The sequence below is a fragment of the Syngnathus floridae genome, chromosome 3, assembly GCF_059516105.1.
Source record: "Syngnathus floridae isolate MCC-2025c chromosome 3, RoL_Sflo_1.0, whole genome shotgun sequence".
In the NCBI taxonomy this organism is placed as follows: domain Eukaryota; kingdom Metazoa; phylum Chordata; class Actinopteri; order Syngnathiformes; family Syngnathidae; genus Syngnathus; species Syngnathus floridae.
In genome coordinates, this window is record NC_142415.1 from 13,222,428 (window position 1) to 13,240,885 (window position 18,458).

The 18,458-nt window shown below is 40.6% G+C and overlaps 3 protein-coding genes and 1 long non-coding RNA gene across 9 annotated transcripts; 3 read left to right on the forward strand and 1 right to left on the reverse strand.

The window, feature by feature from the left end:
* Window positions 1-175: 175 nt before the first annotated feature.
* nrn1lb (neuritin 1-like b) lies at window positions 176-3,837 on the forward strand. The gene is made up of 3 exons (XM_088371445.1): window positions 176-413; window positions 1,917-2,064; window positions 2,253-3,837. The coding sequence occupies exons 1-3, from the start codon at window positions 347-349 to the stop codon at window positions 2,554-2,556; spliced, it is 519 nt and encodes a 172-aa protein (XP_088227571.1). The 5' UTR covers window positions 176-346; the 3' UTR covers window positions 2,557-3,837.
* Window positions 3,838-4,252: 415 nt separating this feature from the next.
* Window positions 4,253-9,812, forward strand: slc38a8b (solute carrier family 38 member 8b). 5 transcript variants are annotated; one of them, XM_088371911.1, is made up of 11 exons: window positions 4,253-4,403; window positions 4,821-5,128; window positions 6,008-6,206; window positions 6,594-6,750; window positions 6,813-6,917; window positions 7,420-7,477; window positions 7,741-7,855; window positions 7,937-8,084; window positions 8,151-8,353; window positions 9,294-9,345; window positions 9,434-9,812. In XM_088371911.1, exons 2-11 carry the CDS (start codon window positions 4,940-4,942, stop codon window positions 9,534-9,536), a joined length of 1,329 nt encoding a protein of 442 aa, XP_088228037.1. In that variant the 5' UTR covers window positions 4,253-4,403; window positions 4,821-4,939; the 3' UTR covers window positions 9,537-9,812. The 5 variants fall into 5 exon arrangements, with proteins under 5 accessions (XP_088228037.1, XP_088228036.1, XP_088228040.1 ...); XM_088371910.1 differs by having other exon boundaries at window positions 4,255-4,403; window positions 4,930-5,128; XM_088371914.1 differs by having other exon boundaries at window positions 4,258-4,403; window positions 4,919-5,128.
* Window positions 8,479-11,566, reverse strand: LOC148400634 (uncharacterized). Its single transcript, XR_015857715.1, has 3 exons — window positions 11,452-11,566; window positions 10,626-10,679; window positions 8,479-8,526 (listed from the first exon to the last, which is right to left on the reverse strand). It is a non-coding gene; the product is annotated as an uncharacterized LOC148400634 (long non-coding RNA).
* A 1,729-nt stretch (window positions 11,567-13,295) lies between these two features.
* Window positions 13,296-17,129, forward strand: cmtr2 (cap methyltransferase 2). Of its 2 annotated transcripts, XM_088371645.1 has the most exons (4): window positions 13,296-13,398; window positions 14,113-14,928; window positions 15,031-15,384; window positions 15,559-17,129. In XM_088371645.1, the coding sequence occupies exons 1-4, from the start codon at window positions 13,390-13,392 to the stop codon at window positions 16,603-16,605; spliced, it is 2,226 nt and encodes a 741-aa protein (XP_088227771.1). In that variant the 5' UTR covers window positions 13,296-13,389; the 3' UTR covers window positions 16,606-17,129. The 2 variants fall into 2 exon arrangements, with proteins under 2 accessions (XP_088227771.1, XP_088227770.1); XM_088371644.1 differs by having other exon boundaries at window positions 14,113-15,384.
* The last annotated feature ends 1,329 nt before the right edge of the window (window positions 17,130-18,458 follow it).

An 18,458-nucleotide genomic window follows, 5' to 3' on the forward strand; every position in this document is an offset into this window, starting at 1 on the left:
TTCCATTGTTCATCTCCCATGTGTTTGTTGGACACATTGTTACAGTGTCTCACCATAGGTATTTTTATAAAGGTTCTAAATACTAAAGACCGGAAATTAGAATGCTTTAATCCAATGTGCCGCGTTGGGATGTGTTGGTCCAAACTCTATCATGACGCACATGCGCGCACGAGCACACGCTAATCCAGCAGCTTGTGCCTCTGTGCGTTCTGTACTTTTGCAATCTCATGAATTCCCAACGGATGGTGGAAGGACGCTTCACGTTTTGTGGATTTCCATTTATCAGGAGAGTCACATAAGAGCCTCTGTGTTGGTGGAGGGACTCGATCAGCTCCGTGGGACTTTGATGAGCCTAAAGATGAAGTCCCGGCCAGGCATCACGGCTCTCCTGCTGCCCATCACCTTCTCCATCAGTAAGCTTGTCTGAGTGATTGTGTGTTCAATGTCAAGGTTCCAGAGCTTTGTTGCAATTGAGTGAAACATTGATGAAAAACAGATTACACATCACAATTTTGTTTCTTGATAAGTGTGTGTGGAATTTCACATTGTGGTTGAAATGCAATTTGTTTCCTATACGTTTATGTTGAATTATATGTTAAGAATGTTGATTATTTATCGTGTAGTATAAATATCACAGATTTTGGTAAGTCAGGTGCATCAGAAAGTGCATATGTGGATATGTGAGTGACATTAGACAGTAGGGATTACTCTGCGTGCTGTGGAAAGGAACCATTACCAAGGCTGTGTTAAAATATTGCCTTTTCAAAGATAATTCTCACTCTTGATTGGCACCGTCAGAGTATCTAGTGGTGTGGAATTGAACATTTTGCTCTTCACTCAATAAGACTATACAGGTGGTCACTGCAGCAAAATTCTTTCTTCACATGATATTTCAGCAGCAGCCTTTTTTTATCCTAGTACCTAAATATTGTACACGGCAACCAAAGTCAGAAAGTGAGTGGAATCATTTTGAGCATTTCTATTGAAAATGGGATTCCTAGCACACACAATGAATGGTGCTGTCTTGTAATGGTTCCATCTCATGTCACAGCAAGCAAGAGTCTGGGAAATAGAATTAGTGAACAATTGTTCCAAAAAAAGAAACTTCAAGCTTTTTAAATCTGCTCCTAAATCATATGGGCAAAAGAATAGCATCAATGTGGCGGTGTTATAACTCTTCACGCAATGAATATTTGATTGCAAGTGGTGAAACAACACACATAGACAGATAATATAATAATCAGCAGTGTAACGAAAAATTATTTGACTCGGAAAATCAAATGTGATTTAATTAATGTGAGTGCATAAGTCCTCCAAGTAATACCGATGGATCGATCAAAATGTTAGAATTTAGTGTAATTCAGTTCGATGTTGCTGATGATTTGTTGTTTCTTTTAATTTAATATACTTGAACAGTAGATAGATAAGAATACTGGGCAATATTTTGTTTTTTACTTTTTTTTTTTAAAAAAATCAGAAACAAGTAAAGTTTTCCCAATTCTTTTTTTGCACTTATTCCAAATCTGCCATTGTTTTTCCCTTGCACATCAGCTATCATACAGGGCTACCAAATTGACTCAAAACCTACTGGACTAGTCAGCTAGCAATATCGTTTCTACATAAAGCTTCCTTGAAGGGTTGTATTTTGTGTCTCATCAGTGCCGTCTGGCAGTGCTTATGTAAGGCCACAATGACTTAGGCTTTGACAATATGTAATCCTTCCAGATGAATACAACACGACATATTTTTGCCTCTATTTGATCCTATCAAGCATATGGACAATACATTTTACTAAACTACATAAAATCCCCCACCCAACATTGAGAAGTGATATTGTTTTGACCCCAAGTGCACAATATGCATGCGTTGTCCAGTACTACATATTGTAATGTACTTTTGTTCCCCTTTTTCTCCAGGCTTGGTCCAAGTATGTCATGGAGCTGCAATTGCTGTTTCATGTGGTTCCATCTACAAGAGTTTTGCACAGTGTTTGCTGACACTCGGGGATAGTTTGGTGGAAACACAAAAAGGCCAGGACACGCAGGACATTGACGTCATCTGCAGGTGAGACTCAGCCTGTCACAATCAAAATGATTCACAAGGCGATACCGGCCTTAGTTTAAGGTTTTGGGTACTCGTGAAGGCTGTCGATACCAGTCACCGATACCTAAGGTAAAACAAATTTGACCGTGGTAATATGTGGTAATATTTGATGGCTTCTTTCCATACCTAATCTTCCTCATTCCTTCAAGGTCCTGGAATGACTTCCACGCTTGTGCCAACACGGCCATGTCTGGCTGTCCCAGAGAAGCAGCGGCAGTGTGGGAGTCCCTAAGACAAGAATCCAGGAAAGCCCAGTTCTCTGGGAACCTCTACAATATGTGCGCCAGTCTCACCACCCTCGCACCCAGCACTGTGCCTACACCCCTGACCCCTCCCACCTCGGATCAGACCAACCAGGAAACACTGAAGGGGAGAACGAACCAATGGGGCCCTTCTCTCACCACAATGTTCTTTCCAACGTGTAGCACTTTGTTAGTGCTGCTCAGGATGTAGCTTCAGTATTTTACAATGGATTCAAGTGGGTGCATTTGCATAGTTTTTGCCAAGAGACCACTTGATTTAGAAACAGACTGGACACTATTTACTCCATATTATCACCTGAGCGCTGACAAAATTGTATTTGTGTGGCTGCTTAGGAACATACGTACGTATATGGTAGGTGATCAGGAAAATAATAATACCATCTTTATTCTTCTTAAATCACAATAACAGCCAACAGCCAGAAAGATGATCCAAACACATGAGACCAGATCATAGGTCAGGAGTGTTTGTGATTAGAACTCAATCCTAAAATCAGGATTTCAGAGACGTTTCTTTTGTTACAGCTTTCCAATGTGTTTTAGCACGATCAGATTAAATGCATCGTTCTCAAAGAGAATCTGACCTAATTGAAATAGTTTTGGTGAGGCCAGTGGACTGCAAACAGCTGCCAGCTTTTGACAGAACAAAGTCCTTTCTGGCTGATATGGTCATACTGAAGATATGAAATCATTTCAAACACTGTACATGTATATTATGTTGACATTTATTAACACATTCATTTATATTTAATATCATTTCCCCCTTAAACATTTTGAGTATACTATGTGCGATTACATTTAGTCGGTGCCATTGCAGTAACTCTCTGATACACAAACATGTAAAAAAAAAGATCATTAAGATTAATTAAAAACACTGCGTGTAATAAAAAATCTAAAATTTTATTTTATCACGCATCTATAAATGTTATTCTCTGTGAACACAAATGGCACCAATCCAGTGGAATGGCTCATGTATGTCAGACATGGATTTGGTTCAATCACCCCCCCTACCAAGGTATTATTCAACAAGATATTTGTTATTTTTATGTTTCACAGATATCAAATGTACAACATTTTTTTCAATGAGATTTTTTTTTTGGTAGGTAAAATGTGACTTTTTCAGCTAGTGAGTATAACGTAGAGGGAACAAGGCCCAGTGGCCGACCTAAAAAGACCTGGTAGGCGACCGTGTCAGCCGACATGAAGGCACTCAGCATCAACCACGAGATGGCCATGGACCATTCCCGGTGGAAGAAAGCCATATCATGAACCCAGTCCAACCCAGCGGCGCCTGGAAAACGGACTTTAAACTGATGATGATGATGATGAGTGCTGGGAGTAGTATTTGCACACATGTGTGCGTGTACTTGATCTTAATACCCTTACACGCTTTCATAGCAATCGTGGCATGAGTATATCAATCTCGCCTGTCTTTATTTATTTGCTGTGTTGCATCCACCGTGCACCTCCAAACCTTTAAAACAGTGGTCCCCAACCTTTTTAGGGCGGGAGTGTCAATTAAATTTACATTGCGCTGCTCCTTCTGGTGTCCTTGTCTTAGCCACTTGGGGGCAGTATAATATAGACACATTATTGAAGAGTTTCACAACTGGCCCAGAGGTGGGCGTGTTCAGTCCTAGAGAGACACTAACAGAGACGGTACCAAGTCACACATGTGCAAGTCTCATGTAAGTCTCAAGTCTTAAACTTAAAGTGTCGAGTAAGTCCCAAGTCATTTTTTTCTTGGGCAAGTCAAGTCACAGATTATGTCAAGTCAAGTCAAGTCCTTAAATAGGTCAAGTCAAGTCTAAGTCACAGTGACTCGAGTCCCCATCTCTGGACACTAATAATGTCATGCATGTTCTCGAAGGTTCCCTCCTTCACACACCTGTTTCAAATGATCAGGTCATGATCATGCTTCCACCGAGCTTGCAAATGACCTGATCATTTGATTCAGCTGTGCTGAAGCAGGAAGAACTGGAAAACAGGCAGGACAGAGGCTCCCTAGGACCGGACTTGACTACTCCTGCAGCGTATGAGGTAATATGAGTCATTTTCTATAAAAAAAAAACCAAAAAACATAAAAAATATGGACTTGCAAATATAGTTTTATTGCCTACCTGTGTTGCTCCACCATTTGTGCTCAAATAATTGTTGCGTAATTGTTGTTCACTCATATGACATGGCAACAATGCATATGGACAGGAATTACATGTCTGACAGTGACAGCACTCTTTACTTGCTAAATGATGTGGAAATACAATTGAATGTTTACAATGTAGCAATTATGTGTATCTCCAAGAGGTCAGTCAAAATTCAAGTTTCAGGCTAACCTGAATTAGACGAAGAAGCCAGGCAAGACACCTAAGTGTCACATTTGCCACCCCATAGTGAAATGTATAATAGTAAAACCGTCCAATTAGAACACGTGGCTGAAGTAACTGCAGCACCATATAGGTGCATGCCCTCCTCTCTAGGATCAGTTGTAAAGCAAAGCAGAATGACCCAGACAGCACTCGGGCTAGAGTGGAGAAATTAGTTGACCCCAGAGGAAGTGTGTGTAAAGGTGGAGCACCATGGAGGAACTCGCCCGGGAGAGCATCAGTCTGCTGGCTCGGTCTGCGTCCCATTCAGATCCCCCGCGGCTGGGATCCTTCGGCGCCGTGTTCATCATGCTCAAGTCTGCGCTCGGAGCTGGACTACTAAACTTCCCCTGGGCCTTCCAGAAGGCCGGAGGAGTGACTACTGCTGTTAGTGTGGAGCTGGTAGGTGAACAAAAAATGTCAACAATGGAGATTGTGTAATGTCAATCAGCATAGTGGTTAATAATTAGTCTACCTAGACATTATTTGTGCGCTCAAAAATGTAAATGGAGGTTCCTCCGTAATTGCTTCAATTATTTTCACTTTCTTGGGCTGTGAAAAGCCCAAAGCTCAGTCAGAACTCAAACATTGTTTTGTTCTGACCCCAACTCTGAAAATTCTGATTCATTGTTCACTTCTACGCTAACATGAATCCCTCTTTTTTATTTTATTTTTTTATCTGAGACAGCTTCATCCTAAGTCTCAAAACAGCGGATAAAGAAGGACAGATTCCTTTAAAAAAATTCTCTAAATATATATATATATATGTAAATTTGTAAGCAGATCGCAAATATGCGGGCAAACACTGTACACACTAAAGTTTTTGTCTCCCTGGTGTGAAAGAGGCGCATGCTTTTCACACGTGACTTCTAATTAAGCAACCACTCGAGGCCCTCAGCTGTTGCTGCATGAGGTTTCCAAGTAGACCGAAGGGGCAACAGGTTAGGGGTAAAGTGAGGGTTTCCAAATTTAGAATTTTGGAAAAAAAATGCTGATGGGCTTCCTTCTGCTACAAGGTTTCATGGCAATTTATTTTTGACTAGGCCTATCAAATGTATCTAACTCAACAATTTCCACTCGCTTTTCTTAAATAAAAAAACATACACCCTTTCAATTCTGAGGCAACATAGTGCCGCAAGGCTCCCACACAGTTAAGAAGAAAGTGTCCAAGCGCGTTTATAAATTGTCTCAAAAGCTATTTTAAACACTTCAGATTGATGAATAATGCATGGCCTAATTATTAGTTTTGATTTGCTGACATAGTTTTTGCTACTCATGCAGGTATCTCTGGTGTTCCTCATCAGTGGACTGGTCATTCTTGGCTACGCCTCATCCGTCAGCAGACAAAAAACGTACCAGGATGTGGTGCGAGAAGTGTGTGGACGAGCCATCGGTCAGCTGTGTGAAGTCTGTTTCTGCTTCAACCTCTTCATGATATGTGTCGCCTTTCTGGTGGTGGTTCAGGACCAGCTGGAGAAATGTGAGTCTTCACTTCATGAAACACGAAGCAATGTAGATGGAACTTTTAGGGACATTCGTACCACAGATGCTAGAGTTGTTAATTTATGGAGTTACAATGTGATGATCGTTTGAGCAATGGATATTTGAACAAAAATGTAGAAGCCAGACAAGATAAAATAATGCTCACAGGCATATATTCTTTATCCATGCTTGGTAAGCATGGCTGCAATCTGGTTTTTGTTTTTCTTTTTGTCATCTTGTCCATCTGACATTATTCTAATCCCTTGATAACATGCTTTCACTTCCCGTAAATATTAATTTCGCAAATATTAATTCTTCAGTGTAAATCTGATATTTTTACGTGTTACATTTAAAGTGGTTATTCTTTTTTTTTTGTGTTCCCCAGTGTGTATTTCTTTGTATGAGACGGTGACAGGGTCAGGTGAAGGGGAAATTCCATATCACTGGTACACAGACCAGCGCTTCGCCCTCTTCATCATGTGTCTCGTTATCATCCTGCCGCTGTCCATCCCGAAAGAAATTGGCATTCAGAAATACACAAGGTTTGTCGTTGTGTACATCCATATACTACTGTAATCAATGAACATATTTCTTTTCACCACAGTGTGCTGGGGACATTGGCTGCGACCTATCTGTGCGTGGCGGTGATTGTTAAATACTACCTGATGGAAAACCACACGGCCATTCTAACACCACTGCACTCTCAAGGGTCAGTTTTTTTTCTATTTCCTAAATCATACAACTATGGCAAAAATTAAACACTTAGACAGGTATACTAATGACAAGATAGTGTACTGAAATGCATATATTCTTTATCCTCTATGACTAATATTACTCCTAGTTAGAGAAGAACTGAGACGTCTCCTTGTATAGTCATGAATGAAAATGAATAGACCACTTTGTTTTCTACAATTCCATATTGACAATATTTTGATAAAAATTAAGTATTCTAAATATTTCCACTAGAGGTCGCTCTGATGGCACATTTTATTTCTGTGAAAACGAATACCTCCTGTGTAAATATTTGAAAGACACTGAATATTGCAAAATGTCTTAATAGCTTTGGTTACACAGAGTTTGCTTTGGAAGCCTTTTTGTGTTTTGTTCATACTTATGTCAGTTTCCGTAAAGTCAACTTCTCCTCAATGAATTCTAGGTATTAGTCAAAGTCTACTTTGGTCTTGAGCTGCAACTGATGTCTGTCTTTACAGTGTGGGTTCGTGGGCGTCCATGTTCAGTGTTGTGCCGACCATCTGCTTTGGTTTCCAGGTATGAACCACTTAAATTTAGAATTTTTTCTAGAATGCAGGATTTATTAGTGTCTTCAAATTATTTGTATCACATTGCGTTCATCAACTCTATAAAAAATATCAAATGAAGATAAAATGAAACACATTACCCAAACTACAACTTAGCTGTGGCGATATCGAGACGTCTTAACGATATTAGTGACCTTGGACTTCACAAACGGACAAAAAAAAATACTCCATCTTGTAGAAAGTGTAGTATTTGAGTCCTGCTTGTGTGTGCAGTGTCACGAGGCCTGTATAGCAATCTACAGCAGCATGGAGAACCAGAAATTGACACACTGGGTGGTCATCTCTGTCATCTCTATGCTCTTCTGTTTACTCGTCTACACACTCACCGGTGGGTTTAACTCCAAAAACATCAAGTTCATTGCAGTAGAATCTGAAAACTGTTAAACGTGTCCACTTTTTCTACCACCAGGAGTTTATGGCTTCATGACATTTGGTCGAGAAGTCGCTTCTGATATCTTGATGTCATATCCAGGAAATGATGTTGTCATGATCATTTCCAGACTGCTTTTTGGAATATCAATCATTACAATTTACCCAATTATTCTTCTTCTCGGAAGGTATGTTGTACCAAAGTTTTTGTCGCCAATGTAGGTGTTTGGTACCAAAGTCTGCGTGTCTCACAGATCCGTCATCCTGAACCTGATGGTGCGAATCCAAAGACGTCGTCTGGGAATCGTCACAAGCTCATTTGAGAGTCGCTGTCGAACGCTCCTCACAGTTATCTGGATCACAATTACTCTTCTCATCGCCATGTTTGTCCCTGACATGGGCGAGGTCATCAGCGTCATTGGAGGAATCAGTGCCTTCTTCATCTTTATTTTTCCTGGTACATGTTTTTGTAAATACACACTAAAATGAGATTGACATACAATACACACTAAATGTAGATGAGTGTTTGAGAAATGAAGGATTTTATTACCCAAATGATGTCTCATCAAAATTACACTTAAGTAAGGCAAGGCAGTTTTATTTATATAGCGCATTTCATACACAAGGCAACTGTAAAAAGAAAAATGTCATACATTCTGGATTCACTACAACTCAACTGAAATATTGCAAGACTTTTATTACTTTAATATTGCTGATTATGGCATACACCTTAAGAAAACTCAAATATCCTATCTCAAAATATTAGAATATCATGAAAAAGTAAACTAGTAGGGTATTCAACTAATCATTTGAATGGTCTAATTAACTTGAAACACCTGCAAGGGTTACCTGAGCCTTGAAAAACACTCAGCTTGGTTCAGTAAACTAAATCAAGTATGGGGAAGACTGCTGTCCAGAGGACCATCATTGACCCCCTCTATCAGGAGGGTAAGACACAAAAAGAAGTTTCTCAAAGAGCAAGCTGTTCAGAGTGCTTCCAGAATTTGGGGGAGCTTCATTCAAGATTCAAGAGAATCTTGAAGAAGCACTGGACAGTTCCAGAGTGGTCCAAAGTCCTCTTTTCAGACGAAAGCAAGTTTGCACCATCCTATCCACCATGTAACTTGACAATGTCCTCAAATAATTTCCACCAATTTGAGACGGCTTTCTAACCTGTATATTACAAATTATGAACAGAAATTATGATATGAATTAAGAGTGGATTATATCCCAGTCGAAAGCAAATATATCCCACTACAGTTTTCTGTATTTTGTGCATTTTATTGGGAGACAGAGAATGTCCTCTACTTCTGGAATGGTCAATGTGTACCTAATTCTGAAAAACTGAGGCTGCATTGCTGAAATAATTGCAAAATTGTGCCTGTCTTGCAATACAGGTCTTTGCTTGGTGTTCATCATGCAAAATGAACCTGTGAGTCCAAGAGTCAGGTGAGGCACAGCGTTTCTTTTTTTGTTCTGTGTATGTACACTGCATTGTCTTATACTATATTCCTAAAACATCTGTCACATTTTGCAGATTGGTTTTAACAGTTTGGGGAATCATAACCATTGTTGTCGGAGCCTTCATCTTTGGACAGAGTACGACTATTGCAGTCATGGAGCTTCTTGCCAAATTTTGATTGTCTCATCTTTGTGCTCCACTGTGACTCCTAGGTGATTGGTGGGACCCCCTATTGCACAAGCGAACTTGTCTTTTTTAAAATTATTATTATTATTACTATTATTATTATAAACCTGTGTGTGTGATTCAGTTAAGGCTTTATTGTATATTTAGTGATTTGTGATGCAATTTAAATGGGTCCAAGTTAAACAATATAAAATAAGTTTCTCGTTGTATGTAATTGTATATACATACAGTTTGAAAATAATTATAAAAAGATAATGTGAAAATACAATGTCTTCTGTACGGTAATGTCCAAATCACCAAATGTTTTCATCTTGAAGCTGATAGGGGGCAGTATTGCCTCTTTTAAGCATTATATCAGAGAACAGCACAGAACATCTTTCATATGTTGTAGTGCAAATTGCAATTCACATCTCTTTTCATGGGATGTATGATCATTTTGATCTCAAAGTTTTTGCCACTAGAATGTTTGCCTCTCTGGTAACTGATGATTTTTCTTCAAGTGGACAAATGATAAATCATTTCTGCACTAATTTTAATCTGTAACTGTCACCTTTCAAGACAAATGGCTGTGGCCCCTGACTTGAGTTATGGTAGTGCACATGCTTACTCCATGTGCAGGACTGTTTTGAAAAGAACTGGAGTAAAGAAGGATTATCGTAAATGTGCTGCCATGCCTTTGAGTATGGGCATTAACTGAGCACATGGCAAAGAAAGACAAGATCTCTCCCTCTGGGTGCATATACTATGGTTAATTCATATAATTAAACTATAAAGCATCAGGAAACAAGTCAATTTCCGTAATGTTTTTGTCCCACCCATCAAGTGCAGTTCTTAGCCTCCAGAGACTGAGATGCTGCTTGAGTTGCGCCCATGGGAGATTATCCAGTATTTCAACCTGCTGGCCAAATGACTTAATCCAGTAAATGTGAGGGAGGGGAAAAAAGCCTTGAAAATTACATGTCCCTTAGCTGCTTTTCTGTAAACCATACGTAAGAGAGACTGAAAGCAGAGTCAGTATAAAGGTCAGTGGTGTCCAGTTTATGGTGATGGATCAAGATAGTACAGATAAAAAAAAAAATACCCTGACACAGTAATGGCGCCATCCGTCTGTTCATCTTTGTCCGTTAACCAGGAACTAGCCTGCTAACAAACAAACAAACAGATGGACAAACTAACATCAGTTTGGGTTTGGCAGAGTTTTGCCATATGGTCATTACAACAAATCTACTAATGGCGGCTTATTTACATTACTGTGTGTTGTATCAAGCCACGATCACACCAGATATGAATAATCCATGTCATGCAGATTCACTATCTCGAGTCTAATCAAACATAACGTTGAGATACTTCAATCAAAGCGGTTGGGCGGACAGACAGACAGACACAAAGGCCATTAGCCTCTCACAGCAACCGCTAAGAACCATTCTTCATTCTCAACATTAGATTATGTTTTCATTTTCCTTTGCGACATTCATTACTGCGCCGTCCCCTGTAGCTACTGGCGTTATCGAGAAATTACTCGTAATGTCCGCCTCTTGCGGTGCTAATTTGTGGCGCCGTGTCTCTTAAATGTTTAATTGTTCCTGATAAGAATGTCAGAAGAAAGGGGCCGGATCTTAATGAATGTGGCTACAGTTCCTTTACTATAGAAAGAAGGTGAAAAGCAAGTTTGAACCCTTCTGAGTTACTGGATACGTGACATGCATGGTGGATGCATGACATTACTGTGTGATTGACCTTCTTTATTATACATTAAGGTTATGGTCAGCAGACTGAGATCATTATGGATGGAGATAGTGTGCGTCCATTACTGTAAGAGTGGCCTTTATTGGATTGAGGTAAATCTTGCATGGTAATAGCTGCATATATGAAGAAAAGACTCGGCAACTCATTTACATCGCCCCTACCTTGAGGACCTGACAGTTTCAGAGTTTGTAGCTCCTCGTGAATATTTTCTGCTTCATGATACAGTGCTGTATAGTGGCAGTGAACTCAACACTCTTCAAATTAAGTGTCACTGCCTTGATAAGGAAATGATGATTCAGCAATTAAGTTTTAAGACAAAATGATTTTTTTTTTTTTGCATTGTAGAGAACACGTGTAATCAGGATAATGGGACAAGGATTGCTAAGTGAGACCTGTGCAAGTGGCCATTGATGTTGAGGGGGCTCCAGTGGTTGCTATGCTGTGATAATCCACACCGAGCATAAAGTACATGCGGCCTCTCCTCATATTAGCAGAATGCATTTAATCTTTTTTCGTAGTCACGCATGACCTTTAAAACCGCAATCTCTTTAGAATACAACATTTGTGGTACAAGCGTATACACAGACGTATAGTCGTTTTTTTTTACATGCAACGTTTATATATATATGCAATTCGTGTATGTTTTTGTCCGATTTAATAGTAATATGTCGGCAATGTGTTAGCTGTAAATGCAAGTCAATGATTGTGATCTGCACACATTTCAAATTCTGACTTCAAACAATACATGCAGCAAAAGGGAAAGAAACTCTGCGATACAAGAGTTTGGCTAATGCTAGGTCCGCCCCTGATTTGTACAATGCCCGTCTTCTGAAAGGGACAACCACATGTACCCAATAATGCACACATTAATATTACAAGACGTTCCAGTGGTTTAGCTGCAAATAGAAAGACAAAAAGTTTACAGCTACCATTTTGGAAATCCTAATTGCACCTGTATATCCCAGAGGTCCATTATTTATGAATGAGGCTCCCTCAGTGGGTGTCCTGCTTTTGCTTTGAGCCCTCAGGTCCTCCATCTCTTACCAAAACCTAATTTAACCACATGCAGCATGTTGTATGTAAATGCACAATATGTATAGGAAATAGCCTCAAAGCAGAGAAAATAAACATCCATATGGTTCATTCTCTGCTACACTATATTGGGAAAGTCAGGATGAATCAGATGATATGTCGGAAAGCTCTGATCATAATACATACAGATCAGATTGTAATCTGTAACGATGCCCGCACAAATCAGCTCAGTGTAAAAAGTACATAATCTAATTAAGAAATGTTCAAAAAAAATCATCTTGGACTATATTTGCCTGTCTGACATATTGTAAATAATGTGATTTGTCAAAGTGACTTCACAACGCAGTGTGTTCACGATTTATGCTAATGAATCGGCAAGTCAGTGAAGCTCTGATGACAAATGTCTGGGGGCATATTTAAAAGACTATAAGTAAAGCTGATGTTTTATGATTCATTTGGTAATTGTGTCTAAAATGCTTGTAGAGCTGGTTCAAATATTATACTGTATTCTGTATTTCAAATAAATGCAAACTGGACATAAGAATGTCAACCTTAACAATATATTTTTTTCTTTAGAAATGTCCCAGGGTTGGACTTTTTAATCTATAAAGTACAATCAAATATTGCAAAAATTGCCAAATGTACGTGTATCCTACAGAAGCCTATTCAACATTATGAACAACCTTCACCATGTTTGTCTTTGCCTCGTCTTCAAAGACATTAATCCTTTAGTGATATTCAATTAGATGAATTAATCATTTAACCAATTATTCTAATGTAGAAGCGGCGACTTGATTACATTTATCAGGAAAAACTCACATTGATTGATTGAAACGGGAATAAACAGCGCTAATAATGAGACAGAAACAATATTATTTTTAATTCAAACAAAAATCTAGAACATGTTCATGAGGATGAATGACAGAATGAATGTTTAAAATGCCACACGCAGATAGACTGCGCGTGTGCTGCGTGATCACGTGACCATGTTGGTTGTGTGATCACATGACTTCTGGGTCCGTGCTGCGTGATCACGTGATTTTCTGTCTTCCGGGTCCGTGTTGCGGATGAGTCCGGTGAGTTTTTATGTTTTGTTTACCATTATTTACATTTTTACTTGATGCATGTGATGAAAAAAGAAAGCATTGCTCTGAAAACATTTACTAATATGAGACGTTTAGAATATTGCTTGTATAGCACCTTAAAACGCTCACTTTCTTTCAGTGATTTCTCTTATAGCTTGACTCAATATTGTTTTTGGTTTTAATTTACTTTACGTTGACGACGAATGGTTAGTGGCAGCATATGAAAAGGTAGTACAAATGCCTTGGAAATAGAAATAAACTTTTTTTAGTCTTAACGAACATTACAGGATTTTTTTTGGAGTCACTAAGTCGACAAGTTGGAAAGGTTATCATCTTGTCAGAAGGGCTTTTCCTGTGTAGGGTCTTTCCAGAATCATAGTCATCAACATTTTTGAAAATTGGATTATATATTTTATATATTATTTATTGTTACAATAAAAAAAAAAAGAGGCAGTAAACGAAGATACAATTATACAATTCGTCTCGCTCAACCTCAATTGTGCAATTTTGGGAAATTTTGTTATGATCTGATAAACCCAAGGTTGAGCATGTTGGCCATAAGCACAACCTTGGTTCATCAGAAACTGTGAAATGATTTATCTTGGTCTCATTTTTGGCATTTAAAATAGGGTGTGCAGACGTTATGTATAACCATTGTATCTCAGTTTCTTTTATAATTTTACCAATCATGTTGTTCCACCACAGCGGGTGAGGAAGATGATCTCGGTCAATGGAATCAGCAAGAAAGTCTGCAGGCGGCAGCAGCAGCAAGTCAGCAACCTTGCAGCTTGTGATGCTGACGCACTGACGGAGATTAAATGCCTATTCAGTAAATTTAAAACGTACATCAAACCGTCCAATGAAGAATGGTGCATCCCTGATGCAAATGTCGCCCTCAGACCGCACGCAAAAGTAGAAAACTGCCGCCTTCAGGCCCTAAAGGTGTCCCTCAATGCTGTGAAGAACCAGCTCAGTGACAAGAACATTGAAGTGTGGCATCAGCATACCAACTCCACCAACCGCGCCGGCAAGGTCATCGCCACGGTGCGCTCTGCCGCCAATGCGGAAATCTGCACTCAGGCATGGTGCAAGTTTTATGAGATCCTGGGAACGTTCAGTCTTCTTCCCGAAGAGGCGCTCCACTCCGGGGAGCTCAACACGGTTCACCTGTGTGAAGCTCCTGGGGCTTTTATAAGCGCCTTGAATCACTACGTCAAAACCAGCGAACACACACGCTACTGCGACTGGAGTTGGGCCGCCAACACACTCAACCCGTACCATGAGGCCAATGCAAGTGTCACGACTGTCGCGGACGATCGCTTGATCGCCAACACTCTGCCGTGGTGGTTTTTTGGCTCCGACAATACCGGAGACATCATGCTCCAAAAGCACCTGCTGGAGCTGCAGACGTTTGTGGCAAATATGCGGCGAGTGGATCTGGTGACGGCGGACGGGAGCTTCGACTGTCAGGAGAACCCAGATGAGCAGGAGGCTCTTGTGGCGTCGTTGCATTACTGCGAGGTGACCGCCGCTCTGCTCCTCCTCAGTCCCGGCGGCTCCTTTGTGCTCAAAATGTTCACTCTGTACGAACACTCCTCCGTCTGTTTACTGTACCTGCTCAAGTGCTGCTTCCGCTGCGTCAGCGTCTTCAAACCCGCCACAAGCAAGTCTGGAAATTCCGAGGTTTATGTCGTGTGCCTCGACTACGACCGCAAGGAGACCGTCAGGCCTCTGCTCTCCAAACTTATCCGGAATTACGGTCCGCATCTGGCGGACGGAGAGGCGCTCTTCCCGGAATCCTCGATCCCGCCGTCGTTCCTCGCACAACATGAAGACCTGTGCACGTACTTTCACGCTCTCCAGGTGGAGACCATCACAGAAAACATGAGATTATTTGTCAAAATGAGCGCTGAGGAGAGGGAGAGGCTCGACAACATAAGGGATTGTACCGCTCAGGACTATATGCGACGTTTCCAGGTAGGCTGGCACATTTTTTTTTTACTTTAGGGTACTCACTATTTTTTTTAATAATCAATGTCAGTTATTTTGTGGATTCATTGATAAATATTAAAAAAAAAAAATCTTTAAAGCCACATTCATAAGCACACACATCAGGAATAATGTATCTCTGGTAACGGTCTCTGCGTTCAGGTGACATACCTGCCTCGGAATCAATGGATCTCCTGTAACACCATCCACCCCGCCTACTGTCGTGCCTCGGTGGGCCGACCTCTGGGACCGAAAAAGCAAGCGGCGGGCTCCTTCAACGAGCGCAGGGAATTGAAGAGCCTCAGCTGGAAGGAGCGCGTTAAGAGAGATTGCCACAGCGACTGGATACAGCGACACCGCTGTGAAAGCGACATGACGGACTGCGTTCTGCGAGGACCCCTGTCTGGCTGCCACGTGCATTCTTGGTACGTAATTGTCGGCGCGGCACTGCGCGCTGTCAGAAACTCTCCGTTCTGCGCAGGAGTCTTGTTAAACTACGTGACTGAAGCACAGGTGGCCTCAGCTGAGAGAGACTTGAACCAAGTGGCTCCCTGTGATTCATGTCACGCCGTTAGCGCCGCGTCCATCTTGTCGGATCTTGCGGGACTTTGCGCTGACAATAACGAGACGGAAACAAAAAGGCAGTGTATGGTGTTCGGTAGCCGCTCGGAGTGGGATGCCTGTGCGGACCAAATGGAAGAGCTACTTCTCACCTTTCCTTCAGAGGGTTCATATCCCGAAGGAGGCCGGGGCACGCTATACGACGCAGCGCCGCCGTACCAGCATCGGCTCGTCAACTGCGTTGTGACGTCCCTGCGGGGTCTGACCTCTGGGGACGCCCTCTTGCTGCCCGTGCCGTCGGCGCTTACCCGGGTGTCGGCTGCGTTGGTGTTCTGCTTGCACGCTTGTTTTCGCTCAATCAAGTTCAGATGCCCGCCCCCATCAGGAGGCGCCGGAGCAGTGCTCGTGTGCGCTGGCTTTTGCCCTCGAGCTGCGGCCAGAATCCTCCCATCACTGACAGAAGTCCAAAACTCTATTGGTGAACTGCTGAAAGGACAGGACGCAAGTAAATGTCAGCTAGCTTGTGATAGACAGGTGCTCCAATTTGTGCCAATGGAGGAACTGCTCAATGGAGATTTGACTGACTTCCTGCGGACCATGAACTCTGAAATCATGCGACACACGCTGCATTTGCTCATGCAAGAATAGAACAGGCGAGACTATGTCAGTTAATGCACCTTAGAAAACATTGTTTTATTTTATATTCATATGAAATTTGTATTTTTTAATTCAGCAAAAACGTTTTTTTTTTTGTGCGGGCTATCATACATGCAAGAATATTTGTCATCAGATTCAGAATCTGAATTACTAACAATACATTCAAAACAAAACATTCAACAGACCCTTTTCAGTTTTAAAAAAAATCACCATTCAGCTAGAAACTCGGCTGCAAAACATCTCTTCCGGATCACTGGGAGCCGAAGGAATTGTTGGAGCCATCAGCCAACCAAGGGAGCCAACATGAATGACTGACATTAGAAGTTCTTCCTCAACCGCTTTGGGATGATGACCCAGAAGTGTTGTTTTCCTGCTGAATGCGGAAATAGCATCTTGATGTTGAATTTCTTTTTCTATTTTTAATCTTTTGTTATATTTGTGCAAACTGCAAGTATAACTCTGACAGTAGTATCTTTGTAAAATAAAAGATCACCATTTTGTGGCCCCATTGTTTACATCTAACTTGTTTATTAAGAAGCACACGAAGAAGAACCAATAGAGAAAGACCAAAAGCGTAACCGACGAGGGTTTGCTCATAGCAGCCGAAACCCCCCGCCCTGGTCCTCCGCAATTTTTGTACTGACCTTATATTTCAAAGAGTATCAAATCTATGTGAGTTTATATTCATTAATTTGAAATTTAAAACGGAGCAGTTACATCAAATAAAATAAATGTTAGTCTAAAAATTGCAGTGTAATTGTTATATTTGTTTTGCGGCTATCCTTGTTTTGTCAGTGATAAACTACGGTCTATAACAGCTACTGTGTTTTCATAGATTTAAATAATGTGATTACATCATAAGCAGCAACACAGAATGCATGTTATGATTTTTTTATGTTTTATTTATGATTTCTAAGAGCCTCTCCATGTTGAAAAAAAATAAATGACAAGACATGCATGCGTCAACCCTCTTTCCATGCTAGTAAAAGTTGCTCTCAGTCGAAATTCACGCGTCGCTGAATTCACCAGGGTTTTTTAGGGAAGATCTGAACAAACAAAATGTCCCCGGTTCTAAGCGTCGAGCCTCCTGTCTGTCACAGATGGTTAGTGAGCCGCTGCGGCCTACCCTAGAGTGATGGCATTATTATTTTTTCCCAGGAAGTAGTGGAGCTTTTGTCTTTTGGCCATTGTACTCCTTGATTGCCGGGTTTACAAATGTATTTCTTAATTTTCTGGACCATGAGGACTAAAACCAAAAAAATTCCAAAAAGGAATATACGCATGGTTACCATACTAATGAGTATGAAAAGTCTATGCACTGCTTTTCAAATGCCAAATTTTGGCAATGTGGGGAAAAAAAACAATTACTTTATTTCTGAACAAAGCCAACCGGGTGTTCATATCGACAGGGACAGTTTGCTCGCTTAAGCATATCAGATGTTCCCGGTCTTCCACTACACACACAAACTTTTAAATTCTCCTCAGATTACTCCGTTTTTTAATTAATTTGTCAGCACAATACCAAAGGGATCTTTTGGTCTTTCCACATTATGGATTACACTTGAAAACCGGATCACACTGCGCAAAAAATAGTGAATCAATCATCACTAATCTGACACCCCCACCAGCCACCAAAACAAACCACTCAGATTAACTCAAATAGTTTATGAGATTTAGCGTCATTCAAGATAAAAGATAAGCATTAAAAAAATGTTTACAAAGTGCTGACAGCAGAATTTTTTTTCTAGTGTATTCTGAACTGGCTTTGTTATTGCAGAGATTTCAGATTTACGATACGTTCTAATCATATAGATTCAATATATATAATATATATGCTGGCACAG

Excerpts from the sequence above, each read along its gene's own strand:
- nrn1lb (XM_088371445.1), top strand. The coding sequence starts at position 347 with ATGAGCCTAAAGATGAAGTCCCGGCCAGGCATCACGGCTCTCCTGCTG. Across the intron at positions 414-1,916 it reads GCCCATCACCTTCTCCATCA|GCTTGGTCCAAGTATGTCAT; the intron begins GTAAGCTTGTCT and ends CTTTTTCTCCAG. Across the intron at positions 2,065-2,252 it reads GACATTGACGTCATCTGCAG|GTCCTGGAATGACTTCCACG; the intron begins GTGAGACTCAGC and ends CATTCCTTCAAG.
- slc38a8b (XM_088371910.1), top strand. Across the intron at positions 5,129-6,007 it reads CTGCTGTTAGTGTGGAGCTG|GTATCTCTGGTGTTCCTCAT; the intron begins GTAGGTGAACAA and ends CTACTCATGCAG. Across the intron at positions 9,346-9,433 it reads CCTGTGAGTCCAAGAGTCAG|ATTGGTTTTAACAGTTTGGG; the intron begins GTGAGGCACAGC and ends CACATTTTGCAG.
- cmtr2 (XM_088371644.1), top strand. Across the intron at positions 15,385-15,558 it reads ACTATATGCGACGTTTCCAG|GTGACATACCTGCCTCGGAA; the intron begins GTAGGCTGGCAC and ends CTCTGCGTTCAG.